The 24,859-nt window shown below is 36.3% G+C and overlaps 1 protein-coding gene across 1 annotated transcript in view; it reads left to right on the top strand.

Moving 5' to 3' along the window:
- COL19A1 (collagen type XIX alpha 1 chain) overlaps nucleotides 1–24,859 on the top strand; it is a 181,731-nt gene that overhangs the window by 130,002 nt on the left and 26,870 nt on the right. Inside the window, exons 18-38 of the mRNA XM_014870248.2 lie at nucleotides 1,557–1,619; nucleotides 2,409–2,453; nucleotides 3,381–3,416; nucleotides 4,318–4,353; nucleotides 4,463–4,516; nucleotides 6,472–6,525; nucleotides 9,848–9,901; nucleotides 11,118–11,207; nucleotides 11,797–11,841; nucleotides 11,949–12,026; nucleotides 12,872–12,907; nucleotides 13,012–13,065; nucleotides 13,154–13,207; nucleotides 15,451–15,492; nucleotides 16,544–16,597; nucleotides 17,446–17,499; nucleotides 20,555–20,608; nucleotides 21,501–21,554; nucleotides 23,598–23,642; nucleotides 24,256–24,306; nucleotides 24,390–24,434. Of these exons, the coding sequence (XP_014725734.2) occupies nucleotides 1,557–1,619; nucleotides 2,409–2,453; nucleotides 3,381–3,416; nucleotides 4,318–4,353; nucleotides 4,463–4,516; nucleotides 6,472–6,525; nucleotides 9,848–9,901; nucleotides 11,118–11,207; nucleotides 11,797–11,841; nucleotides 11,949–12,026; nucleotides 12,872–12,907; nucleotides 13,012–13,065; nucleotides 13,154–13,207; nucleotides 15,451–15,492; nucleotides 16,544–16,597; nucleotides 17,446–17,499; nucleotides 20,555–20,608; nucleotides 21,501–21,554; nucleotides 23,598–23,642; nucleotides 24,256–24,306; nucleotides 24,390–24,434 (1,098 nt within the window). The remainder of the gene's footprint in view (nucleotides 1–1,556; nucleotides 1,620–2,408; nucleotides 2,454–3,380; nucleotides 3,417–4,317; nucleotides 4,354–4,462; nucleotides 4,517–6,471; nucleotides 6,526–9,847; nucleotides 9,902–11,117; nucleotides 11,208–11,796; nucleotides 11,842–11,948; nucleotides 12,027–12,871; nucleotides 12,908–13,011; nucleotides 13,066–13,153; nucleotides 13,208–15,450; nucleotides 15,493–16,543; nucleotides 16,598–17,445; nucleotides 17,500–20,554; nucleotides 20,609–21,500; nucleotides 21,555–23,597; nucleotides 23,643–24,255; nucleotides 24,307–24,389; nucleotides 24,435–24,859) is intronic.

The following is a 24,859-nucleotide window of genomic DNA, read 5'->3' as shown; positions in this document are numbered from 1 at the left end:
TTCAGAGATAGATAAATGATGCCTCAGATTTGCATTTCTATACTCTCAGACCTTTGTTATCCTTTGCTTGGGCTTTCAAGGCCTGTGTTTGTCATCCTTCTTACTTACCAGTTTTCCATATGAAGATATAAGGTCATTTAGCTGATCTTATTTCGAAGTATCTTTGGAAAGAGCATACAGATCAGTTTAATCAGAAAATGTTCTCCTATGCATAAAAATAATAAATTAAACCAAAACACACAAAAAAATTTGAAACTACAACACAATCTAGCCAGGAAATGTTTCAGAATTATTATAATTTGTAGTAATTTTAGGTTATTATGGGATAATTCATTATTAACTTCCTAAATTTTTTTTCTTTGGTGTATTTTACTTATATTTAATTGTAAAGAGAAAATTACCTATAAAAATGCAAAGAACATAAGGGTAGTTATTTGGTCTAATAACCTTTTCTCCCTTTTTAGTTTTTTGCTCCATATATACAAAAAAAAAAAAAGCACAATTCAGTATAAACCATAATTTGTAGTGTACTCATGGTAACAGACACCTGGATTTTCAGTCCAGTGGTAGTCAACTATTTCTTATCAATACTCAGGTATCTGGGTTTCTGCCTCTTGCTCTGAAGCTGATTTTGATAATTAGTGTAATAACAGTGTTACAAATCCTAAACACTAAGGATAATCCATCAGGAAACTAGAAAATATTAACATGGTGTAAATGGCACGTTTATTCATTGTGATATTTTCCCATTTTAGAGCTATGGAAACAGGAACATGGCAAGGGGAGTTGGCTTACTCAGGATTCCTGCTCACCCCAATGGCATGTGTGCTAGGATTGGGATTCCCTGGGTCTTGACTGGAGCTCATTTTTCAGGGCTATTGGGGTTTTGTTTCTTTTTCCATTGTCATTGGAAAAAACATGTTCCCCTTAGGAAGTCGGACTTTGTGCAAAGGAAACCATTTGCTTTGTGTTATATTGTGCCTTTGCCTTGTACAGAAGAGTAAATAAATGCAGTGCAATACCAGCTGAGCAAGTATAGAGCCTGAACCTCCAGTCCATTGCTTCTTTGAGAAGCAATGTGAGGAGCCTGCTCCCTCTCCTTTGTCTTACTACTGTAATAAACTTAAATTAGTTCTACTTTTTTTTTGCATTTCATGGTGCTCAAAAGTAAAATGTCTATGGTTCTTTTTCATAGAAATGGCTTTTTTTTGTTCTTTTCTAACATACTTGAGAAATTTATTGTAACAATGAGCATAAAAATGTGTTCTTTGTGTTGAACTTTTTAAAATCATCGATTTGCATAGCAACAGTCAACATGTACATTTCCCTTTTATGCTTTTGTTCATTTTCTGCTAGTGTGGCAGGAGTGTGAATGCGTGATAAAGGATGTGTTCTGCAATACACTACCTAGTTGTACTGCATAGGCATTTATAACTATTCCCTTTCTAGTAGTAAATTAGGACTCCTGAATTTACAACTGGTAAATTATAATAAATAATTGTTACTGGGAGTAAATAGTGACTTTTTCTGATCTTTGTGATTGTATTTCTTTCCAGAGTGATACAAGACTACTAGGAGTACTGGGGACCCCTGGACTTAAAGGCCAGAAGGGAGACGTTGTAAGCATTTGGGATGACTTTGGAGAAGTTTCAAAGTGCCTACCCAACCTGTCCCTGACACCCTTTACATAGTGCATTTTATTTGATTTATCCAATGGGCTTTGAAGGAATAGATTTTTGAGATGACTGGCACTTTGATCTGTGTATCCAGCTCATTGTGCTATCCTGCAGTGGCAGCACATGATCGTTTTTCCTCTAGTATAAACAGAAAGGGGAAATGCTGAAAGAATTAGGTATGGTTTCTATTATGCCATCTTAGAAGTCTAATGAGCTGCCCTGCCAGTTATGTGAGAAAGATTCTGAAAAAGTTGAAATTCAGAAAATATTTTGGATAGTAAATAATGAATATTTAAAATAGTTTCTCTGTAATGATGAGGCTTTCTATACCAAAAATTCTCACAGACAGCCTCTAAAAGGTACATGGTAGTCAAATTCTGAATCCACACCATATGTCACTATATTGTTTATGGTTGTCTGTCCTGTATAAACAGCTCTCTGATATTTTAACAATTGCATGCCTTTCAAACTTGTAAGAGAAGAGACAAGTGCTCTGGATATGTGACAGAATTGACAACACTTTATTAAGAAGCCTGCAGATCTGCTATAGAAAACAGTCATTTAAATTCATTTGCAGATGTTTAAGCTTGATTTCCTTTGTAACAATAGTTAAGATTTTGTGGCCCACACAGAACAAAGTTAAAGAAGAGAAAGAACAGTTAAAGAAGAGGAGGGAGTTTTTTACATTTGCCAGCATATAAGGATTTTTAATATAATTAATTTTGTTAAAAGGGTCAAAAAGGAGAATTGGGAATGACTGGTGCAAAAGGAGAAAAGGTGAGTTAATTCCTTACTTCTGTGCTTGTGTGTTTACTGGATGTTGATACACTGTACTGATTATAAATGAATTCTTGTAAAATATACAGGAGATCAAGAAAAAATTATTTAGGTATGGGAAAAGTTGTCAGTTTCTAAATGTCCTTAGTACTTCATTCAAGCCCCTCCTTGGGAGGATATTTACATATGCAAGTAAATTTTCCTGTTCTGCCAGCTCACAAAGTCCTTAGACTTAAAAACCTTCAGACTTTTACTTAATACCAGTTTAAAATTCTTTTTATATATATTTATGACCAGAGGCTGCCTCATGAATTAGATGCCAGTCATACTTTTTCAAGTTATAAATGTGATCTTCAATATGTATGTGAAGAAACAAGAAGCTTTAAATTATTAAAATTTAAAAGTTAACGTTCTAATTTAGTAATTTTTAGTTTAAGCATAAATTTTAGAGTATGATTCAGGAGGTATTACTTGGGAACAGATGTGAATTTTGCTTTTCTAGGAACATGTGCTGTACATAGTTCCACTGATCAATAGGTGCTTAGTCATTCTGCTGAGGCTTCCTGGTTTCTTTGGTCATACCTATATAATTTTCATGCAGGAGGAAACATTACTTTTGCCCACTTGATATGGCAGATTTATGATTTTTTGTGTTATAAAGCACCTATGTTTCAGATTCAGATGCATGATGACTCTTTAGTTCATGTTCCTGACCCTCCCTTGTGCTCGTGCTTGAAAGGATCATAGATGTCATGGTCTTGGCATTAAATCAACATCATCCCTCAAATAAACTTTTGTAGTCCATATATTTGTATTTTAGACAGGTTTAAAACAGCCACATTTTCCAGGACTCTTCAGCAAAACCAGGCATATGTTCTATTTACCATTTAAAATAAATCTGTTAACTTCTTTTATACTTTTCCTTAGGGAGAGCCTTCTGAAAAAGGGGACAAGGGAGACCCAGTAAGTATAGTATGTTTTGAACTGCTGTGAATAATGTACATTTGAGATTACTTTCATACCATATTCATTCTGTAACTCTTTTCTTTGTTGACATTCATTAGATGCAGGGATTATGTGAGATAGCATATGTATTGTCTCCCTTTTACATGTGCATCAAGGTCTCCCAGGTTATAAACAAAAAACAGAGGTGCCCTGTTTTTCAGCATTTCTGTTGCTGGTACTGTCCATAAGCTGAGTTTAGAGCACAGGCTTTTTTATTCCCTGAAGGTTCTTTCTTTCAGCTTTTTCACAAAGTTTCATGTGGCCTGAACTGTACTATTTTGATGCTACCAGTGTGGCATTTAACATCAGCCTGTTCTTCTTTAGCCATTCTATGTGTACATAAATTTTTCTTATTTTGAGGCAAATTTTCAGAACACTCATTCTGTAAGAGTCTCTTTACCTATGTAACTTATTTTTAATTAATGATTGTCCTCTCTTATGATATCTGACAAAAGCTAGTTATGTTTTTTAATATAAAATTCAAGGCTGCTGAGATATTTTTAGTTGGCATATTATAATATTCAGAATAATTCCTACTGTAATAATATGTGGGTTTGGAGGTGAATACTGGGTACCAGAAGAGATTAGTGGTGAAGAATAGGCTTTTGCCTGGAAATTTTCTTAAGGAAATGCAGTGTTTTCAAACATTTTTCCTTTAAAACGTTGGGAAAACTTGCAAAAAAATTAGGCTGCAAGAGGAATGTCTTTCAGAGTTTGCAAAAGGCATCAGAAATTATTTAATATTTTCTCAATATTTAAGTTTGCAAACTGTATTACAATATTTTAGGGTAGCAAATTAAACTCTTCATTGATCCTACTTAAATTTCTAACTTCTTATGGTTATATTTATTATTTTCAGGGAGAGACTGGAATGGAGGGATCAAAAGGAAATAAGGTATTTTTGGGTTTTTATGTACTATAGACATTGCCAGTATACATAGATGATGCTGGGAGACATAGCAGTAAACTTGAATTTTTTTTGTTTTCTCAAAAAAAATCACTAGGGTGAAATGGGAGATCCTGGACCACCTGGTCTTATTGGAAATCCAGGATCAAAGGTAAATGAAAGTTATTTCATCCAATAAAAATTGCATTCTATGCTGTTATATAAGAGGACTCTGAAGCTATCACCTCTTTAGCTAATACTTATGAGCAAAGAATGAAAATAGTTTATATCAAAAGACTGTGCTTGGATCATGGCTATTTTACATAAAATTACGTTTTACATGAAGTTTTCATTGCTCTCAGTGTCACTCAGAAAGGAATATTTAAGCAACAGTCAAGCGTTATTTTGTCACTTGAGAAGATGAGCACTCATTTTGCAATTAGAAATCCACTGGTAGCTGGGTATATTTTCTTTATGCATTAGTGAGACAAGAAGTAACCACTTCCAGTACTTTAGTAGCTCCTTTGTTTAATCCTCTGAGACAGCAGGTAATGATAAAGCAGTCATGGCCTTGCTTTGAGCCTATCCTCATAGGCAAACCTCAGCAAGTGTGGCTGGAGGAGTGGACAGTGAGGTGGATTCAGAACTGGCTGAACAGCAGATACCAGAGGGTCATAATCATGGCACAGGGTCTAGCTGGAGACCTGTCCCTGGTGGTGTCTGCCAGGGTTCAGTAATGGGGTCAGTTTGACTTGTTTAACTGATTCATCAAGGACTTGGATGAAGGGACAGAGAGCCCCTCAGCAAGTTCCCTACAACACAAACCTGGGAGAAATGGCCAATACCCCAGGGGGCTGTGCAGCCCTTCAGAGGGACTGACAGGTTAGAGAGATGGGCAGAGAACTGTCTGAAACTCAGCTGAGGGAAGTGCAGGGTCCTGCACCTGGGGAGGAATAACCATAGGGGACAACTTGCTGGAAAGCAATTCTTTGGGGAAGGACCTGCAAATCCAGGTGGACAACACCATGAGCCAGCAGTGTCCTTGTGGCCAAGAAGGCCAATGGTGTCCTGGAGTGCATTGTGAAGAACATTGCCAGCAGGTCAAGGGATGTGATCCTGCCCTCTACCCAGCCCTGGTGAGGCCACACCTGGAGTGCTGTGTCCAGTTCTGGGCTCCTCAGTACAAGTGAGACATGGAGATCCTGGAGTGGGTCCAGTGGAGAGCAAAGATGACTAAGGGATTGGAGCATCTCTCTTACAAGGAAAGGCTGAGGGAGCTGGGCCTGTTCAGCCTTGAGAAAAGTCAACTGGAAGGAGAACTCATCACTGTCTATAAGAATCTAAACCATGATGTCGAGGTTTTCAGGCTCTTCTTGGTGGTGCCAAGCAATAAGACAAGAGGCAAAGGGCAGAAACTGATGCACAGAAAGTTCCATTTGAATATGAGGGAGAATTTCTTTACTGTGTGGGTGACTGAGCAATGGAACAAATTTCCCAGGGAGGCAGTGGAGTCTCCCTCACTGGAAGAAACTGCAATGTGCTCTAGAATGACCCTGCTTGAGCAGGAAGGTTAAACAAATAAGCAATTGTGGTTGCTTCCAACTTCACCCATTCTGCAATTGTGTGACTTTGTGAAGAAAGTAACTGAAGCAAAACGCTCTTGAGAATCTCTCATGATGCCTTGAATTGTTTTAAAGATAGAATTAGAAAACTATTAAATCTAACTGCCACCCAACATTATTCATGTTGGATAGTACCTGGATTTTAGGTAATGAAAAGAATGAGAGAATGGATGTGGCTATAGAAGTCACAAAATTGTTGTCTTAAAAATGATTCTTGAAATCTTGATCTATTATTTTGTTATGTCTTTCCCTTTAGGTATTCCCTTTGTATTTACTTGTATTTGCTTTATATACATATTTTGGATTTTATATATATCAGTCCACTAGACTTATTGAACTAAATATTAGAGTAAGGGAGAATGAGCAAACTCTGTACTTCTTACTCAATATGGAAGGTAATTCTGAATTCCTGATGTTTTAATATATTTATGTATAAGAATGCTTTACACCATATTACAGTAGTTGATTGACTTTAACCTCAGATGTGTATTATATGACTTCACAGGGACTGCAAGGCCCTCCAGGACCTGTTGGACCCAGGGGACTGCCAGGAGAAGCTGTATGTATTGAAATGTGCCGTTTCTCCAGCTGTAGCTGTGGTGCAGGAGCAGTTAGCCAGTGGAGCAGTGCCACAGGAGTTACCATAGCTGCTCCTTTTGTGGGTGGTACTGCAGCTATGAGGTGCTGAAGCACAGTAGGATGGGATGCCTCCCCCAACAGGCCATTATCTTGAGTTTCAGTAAGCCACCTATATTCTGCTTCTGACACTGTTTGACAGCCTGGAGTGGATCTGGATATTGGGGTCGCTGAAATGAAAGCTTTTACCCTTGATTATCATCTCTCCCTTGTTCCCCTGTTAGTGTTATGTTCCTTGAGTCCTGGCTTCTCATTCCAGCTGGGAGATCACTGCTTGGCTGGAATGGTTAAGCAACAAGTTGTCTTGGTTTGTGTTGTGCAGGTGCTGGCAGTTACCAAGCACAGATGTTACAGGGCAAGGCTCCCCAGAGATGCAGTGTGCCTGTGGGTGCAAAACCGGTGGTTTGGGAGTGTCAAGCAGTGGAACTTCTCAGCAGAGCTGGAATGTTCCTGTAGTTACTGTGCTTTTGGGTGCCCCACATTCAGGTCTGCTAGATGATTGGGCAAGGTGATGGGGGTCTCCTTCATGGGGGTTTTAGTGTCCCTGTAACATTCCTGGCTGGCTGGGATTTCTCAAACTGTTAGGCACCTGCCCCAAGATCCAGCACACTTGTAACTCTTGTGCCTCTGGGCAGGAAGAGCAAGGGTAAAATGTCAATCCAGTCTGGATTCTCCAGGAAACATCTGAAAATATTAATCACCATTATACTAAACTTGAAAGTGCCCTGAATATTTGATTTGACATATAGCAGAAGCCTCTCCTGGGGCAGTGGCTGCCTGTCTCCCTTCCAAATTATGGCACAATTCCTCTTTCAGCGTGCAGATGACTATTTTCTGCCTAATTCCGTGTTTCAGTCCAACACTAGTGATGTCACATAACCTAAGTGGCACCTACCCCCGTTCTTGATTCTTGTACGTCCTTTCTTCCATAAACCATAAAATGGCTTTTAAATAGCATTTTGGAGGTAAGAGTGCTTAGATCCAAGAAGTGGATCAAGAAAAGGGAAGAATAAAAGCTTAGCTCTAGCCTAGAAGTTCAGCCACTCACTTGTAAAGGACTGGGATTTTGATCATTACTCTGTGTGTGTGTGTAGTTTTGGTTTTTATTGTTTTTTCTACCAACAGAAGCATCTAGAAACTGGCATTGCTGCATTTTGTTTTAGGCTTTTCTACACATGCCCTGAGACTATATTGCAGAAGAAGATTCTTATTTTGAACAGACTTTTCAGCCATGTACTTTATTGATATTAAAATACCCTTCTAAGTGGTACAGAGCTGGCAGACTTTTTATTGGTGGCCTATTAAAAGTCTTGGGAATATAATCAAGGTGACCAGTAGAATACAGCATCTTCATCTCTGGAAGGGAAAAAAGGGAAAAAACTACTAGTATATAAATATGCATGTAGTCATTTTTTTATATCTCATTTTCTTACTCAGTTGAGACATATCTTTTTTCACTTGTGTCTGATTTACCTATCATCTATTCAAAAGTTTGTAAGCCTTATCTGCTCTGGTTCTTTTTAGCTATAAATCACTAGTCCTAATGTGAAAGATAACAAAGTACTCATTTCTCTCTTGCTTATGTTGCCATCATCCCTCTTGAGTTCATAATTGCTACTTTTGAAACTGCTGTTCTGATGGATCTTTGATCAAGAGAACATTATGAACAGATAAATACTGATTATAATATATGTAAGTCCTAGATACAGATGATCCTGAAGACTCCTATCTGTGCACACAATTCTAGTATGCAAAAATATAAATTTAACTGTATTATGGAGACATTTTGCTTAGCTATAAACTCCTTGATTTTTTATCTTCTAAACATGAAACATTATAAATTAAAATATATAATTCATTTTATGCAGCATGATGACAATTATGAAAATTTTAAAATTGTTTTACATTAACTTACATCATCAAAGAGTCATCTAGCAGATAAGAATTACTTTTTTCCTAAGAAACCACTTGAGCTTGGTCCAACCAAAAAGAAAAGATAAAGTTGGGAAATCCTTAGAAGAGACAAGAGAGAAGAGAAGCTGCGTGTATTTTATGACAATATCAAAAGTGGATAGGGTAGACCATGATTAGTAAACATAAATTTACATTTCCATAATGATTTTGTGTTTGTATAAGCAGAATATTCTTCATTAGGGTACTTTTTTTTCTTTCTTATGCTTTTAGTTTGGATGACTGGGTGAAACGAGTAGCTATCTGTCTGTATTAAGTACAGAATGCAGCAGAGAAAGCAAACACAGCTGCTGAACATTCACTACTGGCATGAAAATGTTGTCATCTGTCATATGTCAGTGTGTTTTACACTGAGAAGAAAAATTAAAACAATATGTGTTTCCTTGTATTTTTCTTAGAGAGTTCATTTTCCAGTCCAGCTTAAATTTCATACTTAGATTTTACTGTTCAGTTTGGGCAATTTTATCCTTTACTGTGAAAATTACTGGTATTCTTAACAAAACTCTTGACTAAATAGTTGGTTGAATAACATTGAAGGGTCATGGAAAAAGTTTTCTGTATTTGTTGCAGTAGAGTGAGAGAACCCAATTAAGCCTTACTTATTATTTAAATAGTTTCTATTTAGATTTTAATCTTTTTCATTTATCTTCGTTTCTCTGCATTTATAAAAATCCTTCATGAAAAGGACAAAGGAAAATACTGAAGTTAAAATCAAAATGTGAAAGATGAGAAGATTTAGACAAAAGAAAGGCTGGAACATACTTTATTTACTGATAACATTTGACTGTCCATTACATATCTAAGACATTTAAAGAGATTTGTTGGTTTAACTAATATGAAGTTGGAATTCACTGAGGCTTTTAAGAAACTACTTTGAATAATAAATTAGTACAGGAAATCATGCAGCCCTCCATGGGCAAAAAGATGAGACACTTACTTAACATTCAAGTTTTTATGTGCTACTGCCTTCCTTGAAAAAATGGTTGATTTTCAAGTCTTGCAATTACTTTATAATAGAAGAAATAAACCTTTTGGTCTCTGCCATTCTCCCCTGATAGGGTCCAGAAAATAATCTTGATTATTACATTTTAACTTAAAGAAAAATGATTTATGTATTTAATTAAGGAAGTGTTCATTCACTTATAATCTTTAACATTTGGGGTCAATACTAATGCACAGTAAATATTCCAGTGTAAACTAATTTTTGTCTTTATTTTTACATAACTATAGCTAATAGCTATAAAAATGTACAGTTATATTTTTATTAATTCCAGGGCTTACCAGGAGATACTGGGGTACCAGGAAACCCAGGAATTAAAGGAGAAAAGGTACGTTTTAAGTGCTTTAAATTAAACTTGATATGTTAAAGCATTTTAAATTTTCACTTCAGGAGTAACTTTCCATTCTTCAGTAGTGTGTCTGTGTGTATGAAGTGATTTTAAAATGTACCAGCAGCAACCCCCTGTGTTATGGAGAAGAAACATCTCTGCATTTGGAGATGGTTCAGGACAGTTTGGCAACCTAGTTGCTCTTTAGATTAATAATTTAAGTAATATTTCAAAGAGGATTGTGCCCTTATATTAAATCTGTACTGTGCAGAAATGTCAGTTCAGGTCCTGACTACAGAGCAACCTTTCTAGTGTGGTGTCCTACCCAGACTAATGTGTAAAATCCCACTTCACAGTCAGATATACTCATCTTGGCAGAGCTCTAGGGCAGCTACACTGGCTCAGATGTGAGCCAAGGCTGGATCTTCTTAGGACATTGCATTTTGCTGTGTAGAAATCCCTTAGTTAGAATTCAGCTGCATCATCAAGAGCTAAAAATTATGTGTGCATATACTGAATGTAAAGAAGGAGAAAAGACAGTGCTCTGAGGTATGAGATGTGTTGTGGTATTTACACATTATGGGGTACAAGGGAAACCAATAAACTCCAGTCTGAAGAAGTGAGCTGAAAGAAAGGCAAAGAAAATAACTGGAACAAGAATGAAAATGTACTCATCTTGCAAAACTGGAAGTGATGGATTCAGAAAGAATCACAGAGGATGTTGCAAGAGTCTGCAAAAGGCAAGAGGACAGCATAATAAAAGGCACAGTTTTACTGCATAAGCAGCAGGAGTTTAGAGATATGGAACAAGAGACACTGCATGTATTGAAATAAGGAGCAGAGGTGTAAAGGAATACACTGAAGACCCCAGGTTTAGCACTGGTGGTTGATATCTGGGGTGAGACAGCTGTTGTTTCAGCTGTTGCTATGAGTTAGTTGGCAAGGTTTAATGACAACCTGCATATTAGGAGCCTGGGGAACACGAATTGTAGATCAGATGCATTGCAAGCATGGAAAACCAAGAGAATACTTCTTATTATTAATGGTTATATGATCCATGTCTCCAATTCTGTAACTGTTGGAAGGAAAATATGAGGCTTTTTTTCTTCTCTTCTCAAAGTACTTGCACTTTCTATGATAAACTTGATAATATTTAAGGTTTATTCATAGGGGAAAATTCTCCCATGTCAATTAGTGATTCCAATTTATTTTGTAGGGTGACCCTGGTGGAATTATGGGACCGCCTGGACATCCAGGTCCAAAAGGAGATATGGGGCCTCCTGGACCAAGTCTGCCTGGAACACCAGTAAGTTCATAATCTGAAAAGACTTTCCTGACTTCATTTTCTGCAGGGGCAACTGGGAAAGAATTCTCACTGCACAATGAAAGAAATCACAGAAGGGTTTGTGTTGGAACATACCTTAAAGATCATCTATTTCCACCCCCCTGCTATAGGCAGGGGCATCTCCCCCTAGAGCAGGCTCCTCAAAGCCCCATCCAAACTGGTCTTGAACACTTCCAGGGGTGGGGCATCCACAACTTCTCTTGGCAATCTGTTCCAGTGCCTCCACCCTCACAGTAAAGAATTTCTTCCTAATCTAAACTTAGTCACTTCCAGTTTAAAGCCACAAAGCAAGTATTTTTATTGTAATTTCAAAATCGAAATATATTTTACAGTGGTATTGTTATTGAACTAAAATATAATCTAGAAATAGTGTAAGTATCACACATAATCCTAGTGACACTGGCACTAAAAAAGAAGACATGTAAACTTCATATATAATTTCTAAGGACTGGCTAATTTTGACCTTTAAATTCATCTCGTCTCTTGCATTTCAAAACATAATTTGTTTTTTTTCTTGGTTTTTTCGTGTTTTGTTTTGGGCTTCTTTTAGGGTCCCACTGGTGTTCCTGGAAACCCAGGTCCAAGGGGGCCAAAGGTATGCAAAATACATTATTTCTGTTTCTAAAAATAATTTTTAAAAAGATAATATGGTAGTTTACATTTTCAGAGCTGTTGTGATGGAAAGCCTTTTACCTTTCACAGGGAGAAAGAGGACTGCCTGGTGTACAGGGAGCACCTGGGGAGATGGGGCCCCCTGGAATAGGCATTCAGGGATCACCAGTAAGTAACCCAGCACCCAGAATCTGGGCTTCTTGCTGTTCATCACTGCAACAGACAAAAAAACATAATAAAAAGCCATGAGCTCCCTTCTGGCCTGACTTCTAACTCCCAGTTTTCTTCGAGGGTTGCTGTGGAGTTTAAATTCAAACATGAAGCAAGTTGACACAGACATCTAAAGCATTCATAGTAAATAACTTGTACAGCAATAACTGTGTCAGTTCTTTATCTTGTTTCCTGGGTTTCTTTCTTTTTAAAGCCTCTAAATAAAGCCACCTGCAGTGTCTTCAAAGTATTCAGTAAAAAAATTACTGAATACAACTGGTGTTGGTGGTGTACCTGGTAGATGGTACGTGTTATTGCAGGAGTTTTACTCCAGTGGCTGAGGCAATCTCTCTTCAGTCAACCAATGTGTATCACCTGATACAGCTCAGTTTATGGACAGTGCTCTGGTATAAAGGGAAAATGTTTTTGAAAAGTGACTAAACATTCACCCTGAATGTCTTAATCTAAAGTAATAACATTAAAGATAATTTTTTCAATTACAATATTTTCAAATCTGAATTTTAAAAATTGCCCATTTATATCTAAATTATTTGGTTTTATTCAACTGCTCATTAGCTTTTTTTATGATTTTTCTTGCTAAGTATCAAGTTTCACCACAGATCATTAATTTTTGGAAATGCTTGCCCTTAAAAATGAGCATTCTCAAAGTCTTGAGGTCTCTAACTTTGACAACATTAGATTTGGATTTAAAGTCAAATATTCCACATTGAGCAATTTTTAATGAAGTCCATCTCCCTTATCCTAGAAAGTGTAACTACTGATTGTTTGGAGTTTTCTTACAGGGTCCTAAAGGTCCGACTGGATCAGCGGGTGTGCAGGTAGAGTATAAGTTTTCTCTTTAAAATACAAAAAGCATTAATTAAGTTTAAGAATTTTGCAGGAAAGGTATTCTTATATCCTAAATGACCTTTCATGCTCCTAGGGCCCTAGGGGACCTCCGGGATTACCAGGAGCTCCAGGTACCCCTGGTGTTAATGTAAGTGACAGTTTTATATGTATACAAGAAGTAGTAATGTGTACTTCATCAATGATTTAAGGCCATCAAGTTTTACATTTGTTTCTAGGGCACTCCAGGAAGAGATGGAAAGCCAGGACTGCCAGGCCCTCCAGGTGATCCTGTACGTATATGGGGAAAGCTTTTGCATTTGCTTTGGTGCAAATATTTTAAATTTATGTGAGATGAGATAGTATAGCAAGTCTAGAAGAACCAGTGATATGAAGATAAAGTAGAAATACTTACTTGGGAAAGACAGGAAAACAGCCATATTATGTACATTGGCCTCAGTAAAACCAAGACTGTCTTCATGATGTTTCTTTAAGCAAGAAAAAATGCTTAGAATTAGTTACAGTGTAGTTAATGCTTATCAAAAATCATGGCTCTGAGTGTCTCTCAGCAGATTATTGTCAGACTTGGAAAGAGAGATCTCTCCCATGCTCAGTTCTTGTCAGTGATTTAATTTGATTTGGGTAAGTAGATAAAACTCTGAAATTGAAGTGGGAAAGAGTGCTTACTTTTTGAAGATGTAATCAAAATTCAGGGGCTGTCTGAAGTCAACAAGATTTAACTCGAGACAGACGAGGATAAAGTGCTTAATAAGGAAAACTGAAATCCATAAGTAGAGTAAATCTGGAAGGCACAGCACATTGTAAACTGAATGTAATTAAAATATTTGATGCTGGTATTAAATAGGTCTAAATGGTAAAACTCACAAACAGGATAATTATTGCCTTTTGCTCTTTTGAAATACTCTTCTCTTTGGAAAGAACATATTTTCAAGGAAGATGTAGCAAGCAGGAGTGAGAATTAAGGCCATTCTAACACTTCCAAAATCCCAGCATAAATCATGCACTTACTCAGAGATCAACACACAGATTTATAGCTCTGGGGAGTGTGTTTGCAGTCAGGCTGGACCTGCCTTACACACAGAGCAGGGAGCTGTGTGGCACAAGTGCTGTTGGCTTGCTCTCGTACACGTGTGCCCTTGGAGCTGGGGTCAGGGCCCTTTCCCAATGAGGCTTTGGGGTTCTGGGCCATACACTGGCAGAGCAGCTAAAATAAGAGCTTTAGAAAAGAGGAGAGATTGAGGAAATTATACTTCTAGTCCAGGAGGAAGAACAACAGGTGACGTGGTAATAGCCTGCCTAGCTGAAAACTCTCATAAGGAGAAGGGTAGAAAGTCAGGCCATGTAGGTTTTTATTTTCAAGTTTTGTCACAAGTTTTTAAGAGCAGCTGATCCTGTCTGTGTGCAGTTCACCTCTGTGCAGAGGATGGACTTCATACCTTGTGTAACTATGTCCTAAAGTTGTGCTAGGTAATGTTGTCTCACCATAAAAAAACACCTCAGCATTTTTTCAAAGGTGGTTATGCCACCCTGTAGATGGGGTACCCCTGATTATATTTCACTTTAATTATATTTAGCAATGCATCTCTTGAGAAGATCTTTGACACTCATTAACTGGCAGTTTTTCAAATATGCTTTTAAAAAGCTGCCTATGTTTTATTTTTCTTCTTCAAGATGGAAAGAATTGACACAGGCTGAACAAAAACAGTTACCTTATTTTGTATATGTTTAATTTTATAGTCTGGCCAGGATGATTTTAGATTTAGCAATTGCCATAAGAAATGAGAATTAGTAATTGGAGAATCGTTTGTGAATGAAGCTGATGATAAGCAGGCAATGTGTTTTTTACAGGGGGTCTTTAAATATAAGTTTAATGGCAGGTCTTGGAAATCTGGGATATGCTTCAGTACAGTATAGATCCACGGATTGATCTTTAAATGGGTCAGCTTTAGTATTGGTAGCAATTCAGCAGTGGCACCAAGGAGTTACACACTAATTATTAATGATTAAAGGCAAGAAAAAATATTACAAATGTTGCACATGTTGCTGCAGCTGAGTTATTTTCCCCATCTGAGCTAATTTACTGAAGTTAGCTTTGGCATCCCCAGAATTTGTGCTACAGTTAACAGTAGAGTCAAAGCCTAGGAGAAAGGAGGAGGAAAACAATTGAATATAATCAGGTGAGAATATAAGACATTCCAGTAACATTAAGTTGTTGCTGATGTGTTACAAAAATAACAATATTGTTATGTTCAGGGGTTATGCTGTTGTCATGGTTTGAGAAATTTCATTGAATTTGTAGTGAAGAATTACAATTGATAGGTTGGATAGACTGTGATGTTTAAGTATATCTGAAAAACTGTTTTTTCTTTTGAGTTTTCGTTAAAAAGTAGCTTCAGTCAACATATATATAATCAGCTCTATGTGTAACAATATAATGCTTAGAAGCAATGAAAATACATCAGAATTACTAATCCTTTGTAAAGCGTTAACTGCAGATGTCTTTATTTAATTTCAGGTTGCACTTCCACTTGTGGGAGACATGGGTGCTATACTGAAGGTAAATTTTTCAGAGATTAAATTACTTTTTTGCTATAAACATGCTTTTTAAACAAACACATGCCCTTGAGATCTTATATAGGTTCAATTCTGACTTACAGGGCTAGCCTAAAATAGCATGGTGATTTTTGTTGATTTTTTGGTTTATTTTTAAAAATACTCAAGAAATGTATTTTATATAATTTTAGCAAAATAGTGATTGAACAGCATGTGAGGTAGTAGCCAGCAAGTGCCTATTCAGCACATCCAGGCCATATTATGAATTGCTACAAATGTACCCTGGTCTCCACTTTGCTTTGTAGCATTAATTTCAGTAATATACCAAGTGGGGAAAATAATCTAGAATTTCTAAGATATTATTTTGAAAAATAATGAATTTTGGAATGTTCTACAATATTTGGAAATGAAAATTGTGCTCAGGAGTATTTCAATATGCACAGCACACATAATTTCTAATGTCCTTTATTAATATATGTACTTAGGGTCTATTGACTTCCTCATTTCCAAGTCTGATTTATTCTAGGTCTTTTTTTTCTGTTTGTAATTGTACTGTATTTCTGCTGTACAAGCTCTTGTCAGAGCACTCTCTCTTGCTGACTCTTTATGCTTCATTCTTCATTTCTCAGTGTTTTGCAGTTAGCACTTCTATATAACTGCAATTTAGATGGCAAATGCTTCTCTCAGCAATGCAGGGGTCATTTACTTTCAAATAACTACAAATTTGAAGCTGGACAGAGTAACAAGTGGCCTTCATCTCTAATTAATCCTTAAAAGGAAAATGCTCAAGCCTAAACACAGGCATGTCTGGGACTATCCAAAATAAATCTAAAAATGTGTTAGCATGATTTGGGTAGGGAGTGTGAGAGATGGGGAGGAAAACAAGGAAGTCTCTCTGAACAAGTAGATAGTTTAGTAGAGAGCAAGGACGAAGAGAAGGCTTTGGGTAAAATGAAGGGCTGGTCAGGAAGGAAGAAGTGTTGATAGATCAGTCTGCATGGATCAGACCTATGTCTTAAAAATATTTGTCATTTCATTTTCTGTCTGCTCCACAGGGTGATCCTGGCACAAGAGGTCCTCCAGGCATACCTGGTAGAGAAGGACCAAAAGTAAGTTTTGAAGAGTGTACTTTTCATTGCTTGGTTTCTTGTTAAAAGCAAAGGGCCAGATTCTTACCTTTGCGAGACTTGACTTTTTTGTCTGATCCGTATCCCTGTGGCATTGAGCAGCCTAAAGGTTCAAATGATTTTTATGTTTCAGGCCTCTTCATGTGTCAGTCTGCCTTTTCTCTAGGTTGAGTGAGCAAAATAGCCTGAGCTGAGTCCCAGGCCAGATAGTTTTTCTGTGTCATGCCTCCATTAAAGCTGGCTCAGTTCTGACTGCCCAGCAGGGCTTTGGTATCTATAGACTCACTTTAGGTGGGTCAGTCACATGAGAATCCTGCAGTGAAGAGGCAAAATTCCCATGTCTCCCTCAAATGTGTAACACAGCTGGACCACCCTGTGCCTGTGCACCCTGTTCCCATGGGGGTAACACAGCCCTAGGACTTGAAGTTTCACTGACATCAATCAAAATCCTGCTTCACTGGATTTAGATAAAAATCCACATGGTTTGACATATAGATATCTCCTGTCACTGAGACCGACTCCATGAAAGTGAACTTTCTCCATTTCAGCAAGCATTCAAGCTCTTTGGTGTTAATATCTCCATCTTAAGGTCTTTTGACTTTTGAGTATTTTACCCCCTAGGTACAAACCTCTCATTTCCTTTCACCTTGCTGGAAGGTATATTTGAAAGCTTTCAGATAGTTTTGAGCCTTTGCTTTATGTTTTAGTCACTATGGCTGTAAGGGCATCATGCTAGCATGTATTAAATATGCATCATAAAATGCCCTACAGAGCATGGACTTCATTGTTCTCTAATAGAAAATATTTCTTTGAATGTTATGTTTTCATAGGGAAGCAAAGGTGAACGTGGATTTCCTGGACTTGCAGGAGAAAAGGGTGATGAGGTAAAATGACTTCAGTTCTACAGTGGTAGCATTCTTATCTGAACCTGAGTAAAGACCTAGACTGAAAATGAAACGCACAGAAATTTATTTAGTTCTTTAAAACTGAATGCTGAATACAAATGTAGCGCTATAAATAGCCCTTGGTTCTGATTTTTCAACAGGATTGAATGTTAGTATTCAATTAAATAACATCTATTTAATTTTTGTCTGTGAATTTTTGCTCATTTGTATATTTTAAAGCCTCGCATACATTTACGTGCTAATTTTTAAAGATATAGGATGGAGCAATAAATAGGCTAATGCCAAATATTGTCAGAAATACTCTGTGTCTATAACATATTTGCTTTCACTTTGTTGGTTCCCCTTTAGAATTCACTTTTGAAAACTTTCCATTAAGCAAATAATCTCATGGGAACAGTAATAGCAGCAATTACTATTAAGTGAAAACTGAAAAATATTTGAATAGGCTGAATTTAAAATATTTGGAATATTTTGCATCTTATGTTACATTCCTAGAGTTATTTTATGTCTTTATGGAGAAGGAAAAAACTTCAAATGACAAATGACTTGTGGTGCCAAATCTAAAATAGCTGCTAGAGCTTTCATTTTGAATTGGAATATTTGCAGTTAACATTTTAAGAGCAATATCAGTGCAAAAAAATTTAGAAGAACATCACCACAACAGGAGCTATTAAAAAAATTAATCTGGATAAATAAATTAATTTCTTAGTGGCCTATAGCCAACTGAGGAGTTAAAATAAGTAGCCCATTAAAAAGTATGTGGTGAACACTTTGAAACTCCAAAATATTTAACTGGCATTAAACACATGCTACTGTCTTAATTTAGGAGTGCTGGTTACCAGACACAGCACTTGGGAAATGCAAAAGGAATTTAGAGTATATTGACTGGGGGAGTTGCAATTCTTTATTAGCATTTCACATTTCTTCAGCACTAGGGCCATGATATTTTAAGAATTTTTAAAGAGTAGTAGAATGAGAGAATAGCTTTCAAAAAAAGTGTTCATCAGGATCCTTGGCTTACAAAAGTAAACAGTTATATGTGGGGAAAAAAATGCATCTCCTGCTACTGTTTTGCCTCAGAATTTAACATATTGTCAGCCTGAACTATCCTGCTTATTTTTTCTTCGGTTTTACATGATACATCGACCTCATTAAGCCTTTGCTTCTTATAGAAGCGGGTGTCCCCTGAGGTGGAATTCAGAACATGTTCCCTAAAAGGATGAGGCAACCATAAGCAAATTTCATTCAGAATTTTACTTAAAAAATAAATGGTAAAGTAACACATACTTTGTGTGCCATATTGGATACCTCTGCCAGTCAACCCTAGGAGGATGAGGCATTAGCAAAACAGTTTTGACAATTCAAATATTGTTAAACATAAATAAGATATTGCAGGGAATTAAGAAGGTAATATGGTAACAACAAGTTTATGACTAGCATAGTTTCAAAGGAGTTTAGAGAAAATTAATTGTATATTTTTCATTAATGCTGTGTTAATAAGTTAGTTATTCATTGACCTGGTGAGCTGCCTTAGCTCTGATATTTTCAATGTTTTGCAGCAGCTTTTGATTATGACATGGTGAGAGTGCAAGTGGATCTTTTTCAGAAACATATATGAAAACGTTTTGAAAGTAACTTCTTTTCCAAATTTTAAAATTTTAATTTTTATTATTTTGTTGGAATGGGAAGAAATGGGAAGAAGGATACCTGAAGCCCTTTGAAATATGCTCATTAACTTCCTTATGCTTTCCAATCGCCCTTTAATCTTTGTTTAACTTGTTATTTTCATTTTCAAAGCCCTTATTTTTTTCAGGGGAGGGATTTTTTAATATCAGTAGTAAGAATTACAGAAAATGTTCCCTTAGTTTCATGCTAATTTTTCATGTAAATGTACCATCAGAGTAAAGGAGTTCAAAAGGAACAGAGAGCACATTAGCAGTTACCTTGCCACTCTGAAAAGCTGCAGACGTGGATCAATGTCCTCTGTGTGTAGGAGCAGGAAAGGAAAATCAATGTTTCTCCATCTCTACATTTTTGCTGATTTATTTCTCTCTGAAGTTTTTCCCTCAGTCTCTCCCTCAGAGCACCTATTTCAGGGTTCCTGACCTCTGTGGCTTTCTAGGCTGCCTTGTTAGCCATTCCTTCTTAAACACTGCATTTCAAATGAGAAATATTCCAAGAGGATTTTTCTTGTCAGAGGATGGACAGATGAAATTAATCACTGTTTGGAAGAATCTATTTCTCTTTGTGAATTATAGGGAGACCCAAGAGTGTTAGCTCTCATTAGTACATAACTTTTACAGATCTAAAATTGCACCTAAGCCTGGTGTGGCAGAGGAAAGATGCTCAGTGACATACAGGCTTGTCTCAAAATCCCACCTCTATCCACTGTAGTGAGTTGCACAGATGCATGTTTAGTAAGTGGATACTAGAGTCCATTGATTTTCAGGCAATCGAAGAGAATACAAACAGGAAAGTAGATCATTACATACTATGTAAAATGTCATGTTCAATTACCACAAAGCCAAATCAAAAATGAGGCAGAAAGTATCATTTCATTTAGATAGCATCAGGTAATACTGAGAAGCCTGAGTAAATGTCTTCTCACCAGAACAGAAAAACAAAACCTTTTAATAAAAGAAAATAGAAAATGAATCTCTAAGGAAAATCTTGACATCTGTTCTTATCTGCACAAAGAAAGACAAAAGTATTTACAAAATATAGGCCAAAAATGTGAAAGGTTGAAGGACAAGTGGTGTTTATCACTCGAGCAAGAAGCTGCCTCTTACCCGGTTCAATGATAACCTGGTTCTCTTCCCTCCCTGGTGGGGTGGTTATTTTTTTAACCATTACTAAAAATAATGCCTACATTTTAGAAGAAAATGAACTGTAATACAAGTGTAGTACTGCTGGACATAATATAAGCAATTTTGAAGTACAAATGCTGAATATAATACATATATTCTTCTACTGAATATAAGTATTTTTGAAGTATAAGTGGGAGAAGAACGAGACATTTTGCTTTAATTTCCAGGGTATTCAAGGTGCTCCTGGACTGCCAGGTATACCAGGACCCAGTGGCCCATCTGTAAGTGTGTGCTATCACCTGTGACCTAATTTATTTCTGTAGGGGTTGCTGTAACTACCTAGTTTCTAGTCCTTTCTTTTATCTTTTAGGAGAGTAATAGTAAAATCTTACTCATTCTGGCTCTAGTAAAGTAAACTATACTGCTGTTGATGTTACTGAAAATACCATAATTGTCTGGACTCAAAGTTTATGTAACTTAAATAGATTTGAAGTTTTGGCATTACTAGGGAATCTGTGAGGTTACATGATTTATGATATGCAAACTTGAAGTGAATGATGTATTTTTACCCAAGTTAGAGTCATGTTAGTAATAAAATCTAAAAATAATTCCAGTTAGTCATTCTGAAAAAAAAAAAAACCTAGTGCCAAAACAAAGTAATTACATGGTTTCACAAATCAAAACCAGAGAATGAGAAGAAGCTGACAATATTTAAAGACACTGAAATGTATCATAAAATTGTTGGTATTACTGGGAAAGGCCCTCTTTGAAATTTTTTCAAATATTCTTTTCTACATATGGGATGGAATCACATTAGTTAATATGATCATTATTCATTCCTAAGTTTCATGACAATACTAACTTGATGGTGGAATACATAAATTGGCATTTAGCAGTAAAGCATGATTCTCAGCTGTATCAAGATGTGCCAGTTAGGGTCGCCACATTTAGTTTGCCAAGGTGAAAATGCAAAGGTGACCACAAGTTTTACCCTTCAAAGGACATAGCAGGAGGACACAGCTGTTGTACCGAAGAGAAATATTTAAACCTGAAGGAAAAGTATAATTAGGTTTAAACTACCTCCAAAAAGCATGTTTTAAAAACTTAGTGACACTGCAAAAATACTGTGTTTCAATTTTTCCTAACTTATATAAGCAATTCTGTGTTGTGTAGGGAGTTACAGGAAGACCTGGACATCCTGGTCCAGCTGGAGCAAAAGGAGAAAAGGTATTCCTTCTTTTCATTCTTGGTAAAGGTCCATGAATGTTTTGCAAGACCATTACATTGTGTTTTGGGGTGCAAGAGTGTAAAAGGAATGTGGCATACATTTCAAAATTTTATTTGTGTTTCACTAAAAGTACTTTCCCTAAGGAGTGCTGTGCATATGGACTTATATTTTGAAGTGCAGTCCTTGTGGTTGCAGAGAATTTTCTTTAAGAATAATACATTATATAAGGTTTAGGAAAGTGAAAATATGTTTCTGACATAGAATATGATGACTAGCAACTGCTTGTTGTGCTTCTCATTCTTTTACCAATATTATACTCAAAAGTAATTGTACAAGCACTGAAAGTTATTGGGTGTTAGTTATTCTGAAATAAATACATAACCTTTCTTTATAGTTAATTTACACTTTCGTACCACTGCTTTTTTCAAAATTGTATGTGTTCTTTTGTCAGGAACTTGATATTATCCATTATAACTAAGAAGTCAAATTCCCTTATTGGGTACCTCAGATCAGTGCAATACAGCAGAGAGAAACTTTGCTGCAAAATACTTTCTGGGACAAGTTCTACATTTTGTGTATGATTACAGCTTTTCTTGCAGTAGTACTCTGGAATTTTCCAGGCATAGTGCTGCCACATCCACGTATGGGATTCTAATTCCCTACAAAACTTTGGTATGAGTGAGAAAGAAAACTATCTTGTAGAGCTCTGAAATTATTTCAGCACAAAATTTGAATGAGAGTTGTCTCCTTGCAGATGGCAGTAACGAAAATTTATGCACTTATATCCTTTTTATCTAACTGAATGCAAAACACAAGTCTTTGATAGTTCCTTGTTCACAATTCACACACAAGTGGGTATGAGAAGCCCCTTCTCTACAGCTCGTGTCTCATAATTCTAAAAGTGCAAAAGTCAGATGGCTGAAGAGTAACGAAGTAAACTGAAATAAAGCCCCAGTGAATTTCTCCTCCATCCTTCATCTGGGACACATTTGAGGATTAATCACATAATGTGCTTTCTAAAATAATAGGATTCAAATTTCCCACAAAACTCTTCAAACCATTCTTGGGAGGCTGACAGTTTCTAACAATTAGCAGGACCATTTGGAAATTATCTTAGTATAAATGTTTAGTATAATTGTATTTTTTCTGCTGAGCTAATTATCGGCATTGAGCACTTAGCTTGATATTTTGCCACTTTAGTAATTTTAAATTTGCGACTTAAGTGTCTCACTGACATACGTTTAATAAGATCCAACAAAGCCAGTGAAAAATTCTGACAGACTTGTTCCAAATTCAGTGTATTTTTCTGAATTGTAGTGATGAGATTTTGAAAAGATTGTTTGGAAAATTTTATGCTGAAACCTTTGCAGCTCTACTCTTCACAGACCCTATGATTCTGCTGGGGAAAAATCTCAGCAGCTGTGCTTTTTATAATATAATCAATTCAGTACACAACAGCAGAACGGGCCAGAGATACAGGTAACAAGGGATGAATATTTTACAGTAAAAACCAAAAAAATATTCATTGTATCTCTTAATAAGGAAGATTGTTTTTAAAAAATCCTAATTTATATTCAATATGTTTCTAAGTAAACTGAATTTCTGAAACTGTAGCTCTATTTAAATATGAATGATCAACTGAGGACTGGCTTTTGCAAAATAATATACAAAACATAAAATGAATGTTAACTTTTATCTGCCAGTTCCTTTGAAATCCATATTAACAACTCTTTTAATTCTTTTTTTTTCTTCCTCTCCCTCCTGATACATATGAAATGTTTCCCAACCCACGTTATCACTGTTATTATGCTGTAAGGAAGTTACTACACATAAAGCAACAAGAAACTAACAAAATAAAAACTAGTACAAAGTAATGATTCATGCCTTCCCTAAAGCTGGGACATTGCAGGAGGATTTATTCTTGGTATTACCTGCTCTTATTGAGTGTATCTCTTGTTTATTGTCATTATGGTCATCATAGCTTGAGTGTGGAATAGATGTGGCCAGTTACAGTAAATGAGTTTTATCTCTTGCTGCACTAGGGTAGTGAAGGTTCTCCTGGGAAACCTGGCCCACCTGGACCTCCGGTGAGACATTTTGTTTTATATCTTGAATTTATATTAGGAACAATATACTTGTGGGTAAAATGTAAAGTGGTGTAAAGAACTGAGTGTTGATCTAATAAAAGTTAATATTGCAGGAAGGCAACAATGTATTTTTTCAAAAGATTTCCATATCCCTTTTTTTCCTCACAAATAATCACTGAGTAAGTTCAGATCACTAAAACACTCTAAGAAACCTGCTCAAATTAGTCAGCCTTGGTATCCAATATTATTAGAGTAAAATTGACAGCTTAGATACGTGAGATCAGAGAACCCAGGCAACCTAGGGAAAGTCTGTGAAGCTCACTGGACTCTAAATTAAGTGGAATAGTACCTAACCCAAAATTTATTCTGGGAATTATGATAATAAAAATCAAAGTATTAGGCACACTGATTTACAGGTTTCTTGGTTTATAATTTTTTAAAAAGTCCCAAGCAGTGTTGGTGTGTATCTTATATTCTTCTGAAATCTGGAATCTTTGAGAAATTGAGAACGAAAAGGATACCACAGCTTTGCTGAACTACAGGACTTGAATGGGGCAATAGTTCTGCCTTTATAATTCATAAGTGACACTTACTTGGTTTTTATGCTTTAAAGGGCATGCCTTACAATGAAAGAAATGGAATGAGCAGCTTATATAAACTGCAGGTATTTCTCTTTAATGTTAATTGCCTTTTTTCCAATCCCCACCCAATTTTAGCCCAACTCAACTTTTAAAATTGCTGTTACAGGGAGGTGTGAGTGTCGCAAGTTATCCAGGTCCACCAGGACCTCCGGTAAGTGCTACCAGAAATGTAATTTCTAGTAGCTAATTGACATAGAAACAGAGAAGGGATAGTTGCATGGAACTTGATTTTATTTGTGAAAGATTAAAAAAAAAAAAATGAGGGTATGATTTGTATGTAGCAGTCTATGATTTTATGTTTGCTGAGACTTTTAGCCCATTTTGGAGAGTGGTTTATTTTAATTAAATAATTTCATCCTAGCAAGTAAAGGCTGCCGAAATGGTACATAATTTGGTATTGGACTCTTTAGTGAAAATATTCTTATACTAAAAATGTGTAATTTTCTACTTATAGTTCATGGAGCCATAGTTTTGTAGTGGATGAAATGTGGTGCCAGAAATGAAAAGCTCATGAATTCTGATCTGAGTTCTGTCACTGATTCACTACATGTAGCTGCAGTGCATGAAAATATGTAA

The sequence above is a fragment of the Sturnus vulgaris genome, chromosome 3 (genome assembly GCF_052056855.1).
Source record: "Sturnus vulgaris isolate bStuVul1 chromosome 3, bStuVul1.hap1, whole genome shotgun sequence".
In the NCBI taxonomy this organism is placed as follows: domain Eukaryota; kingdom Metazoa; phylum Chordata; class Aves; order Passeriformes; family Sturnidae; genus Sturnus; species Sturnus vulgaris.
This window is presented reverse-complemented; position numbering and strand designations above follow the sequence as displayed.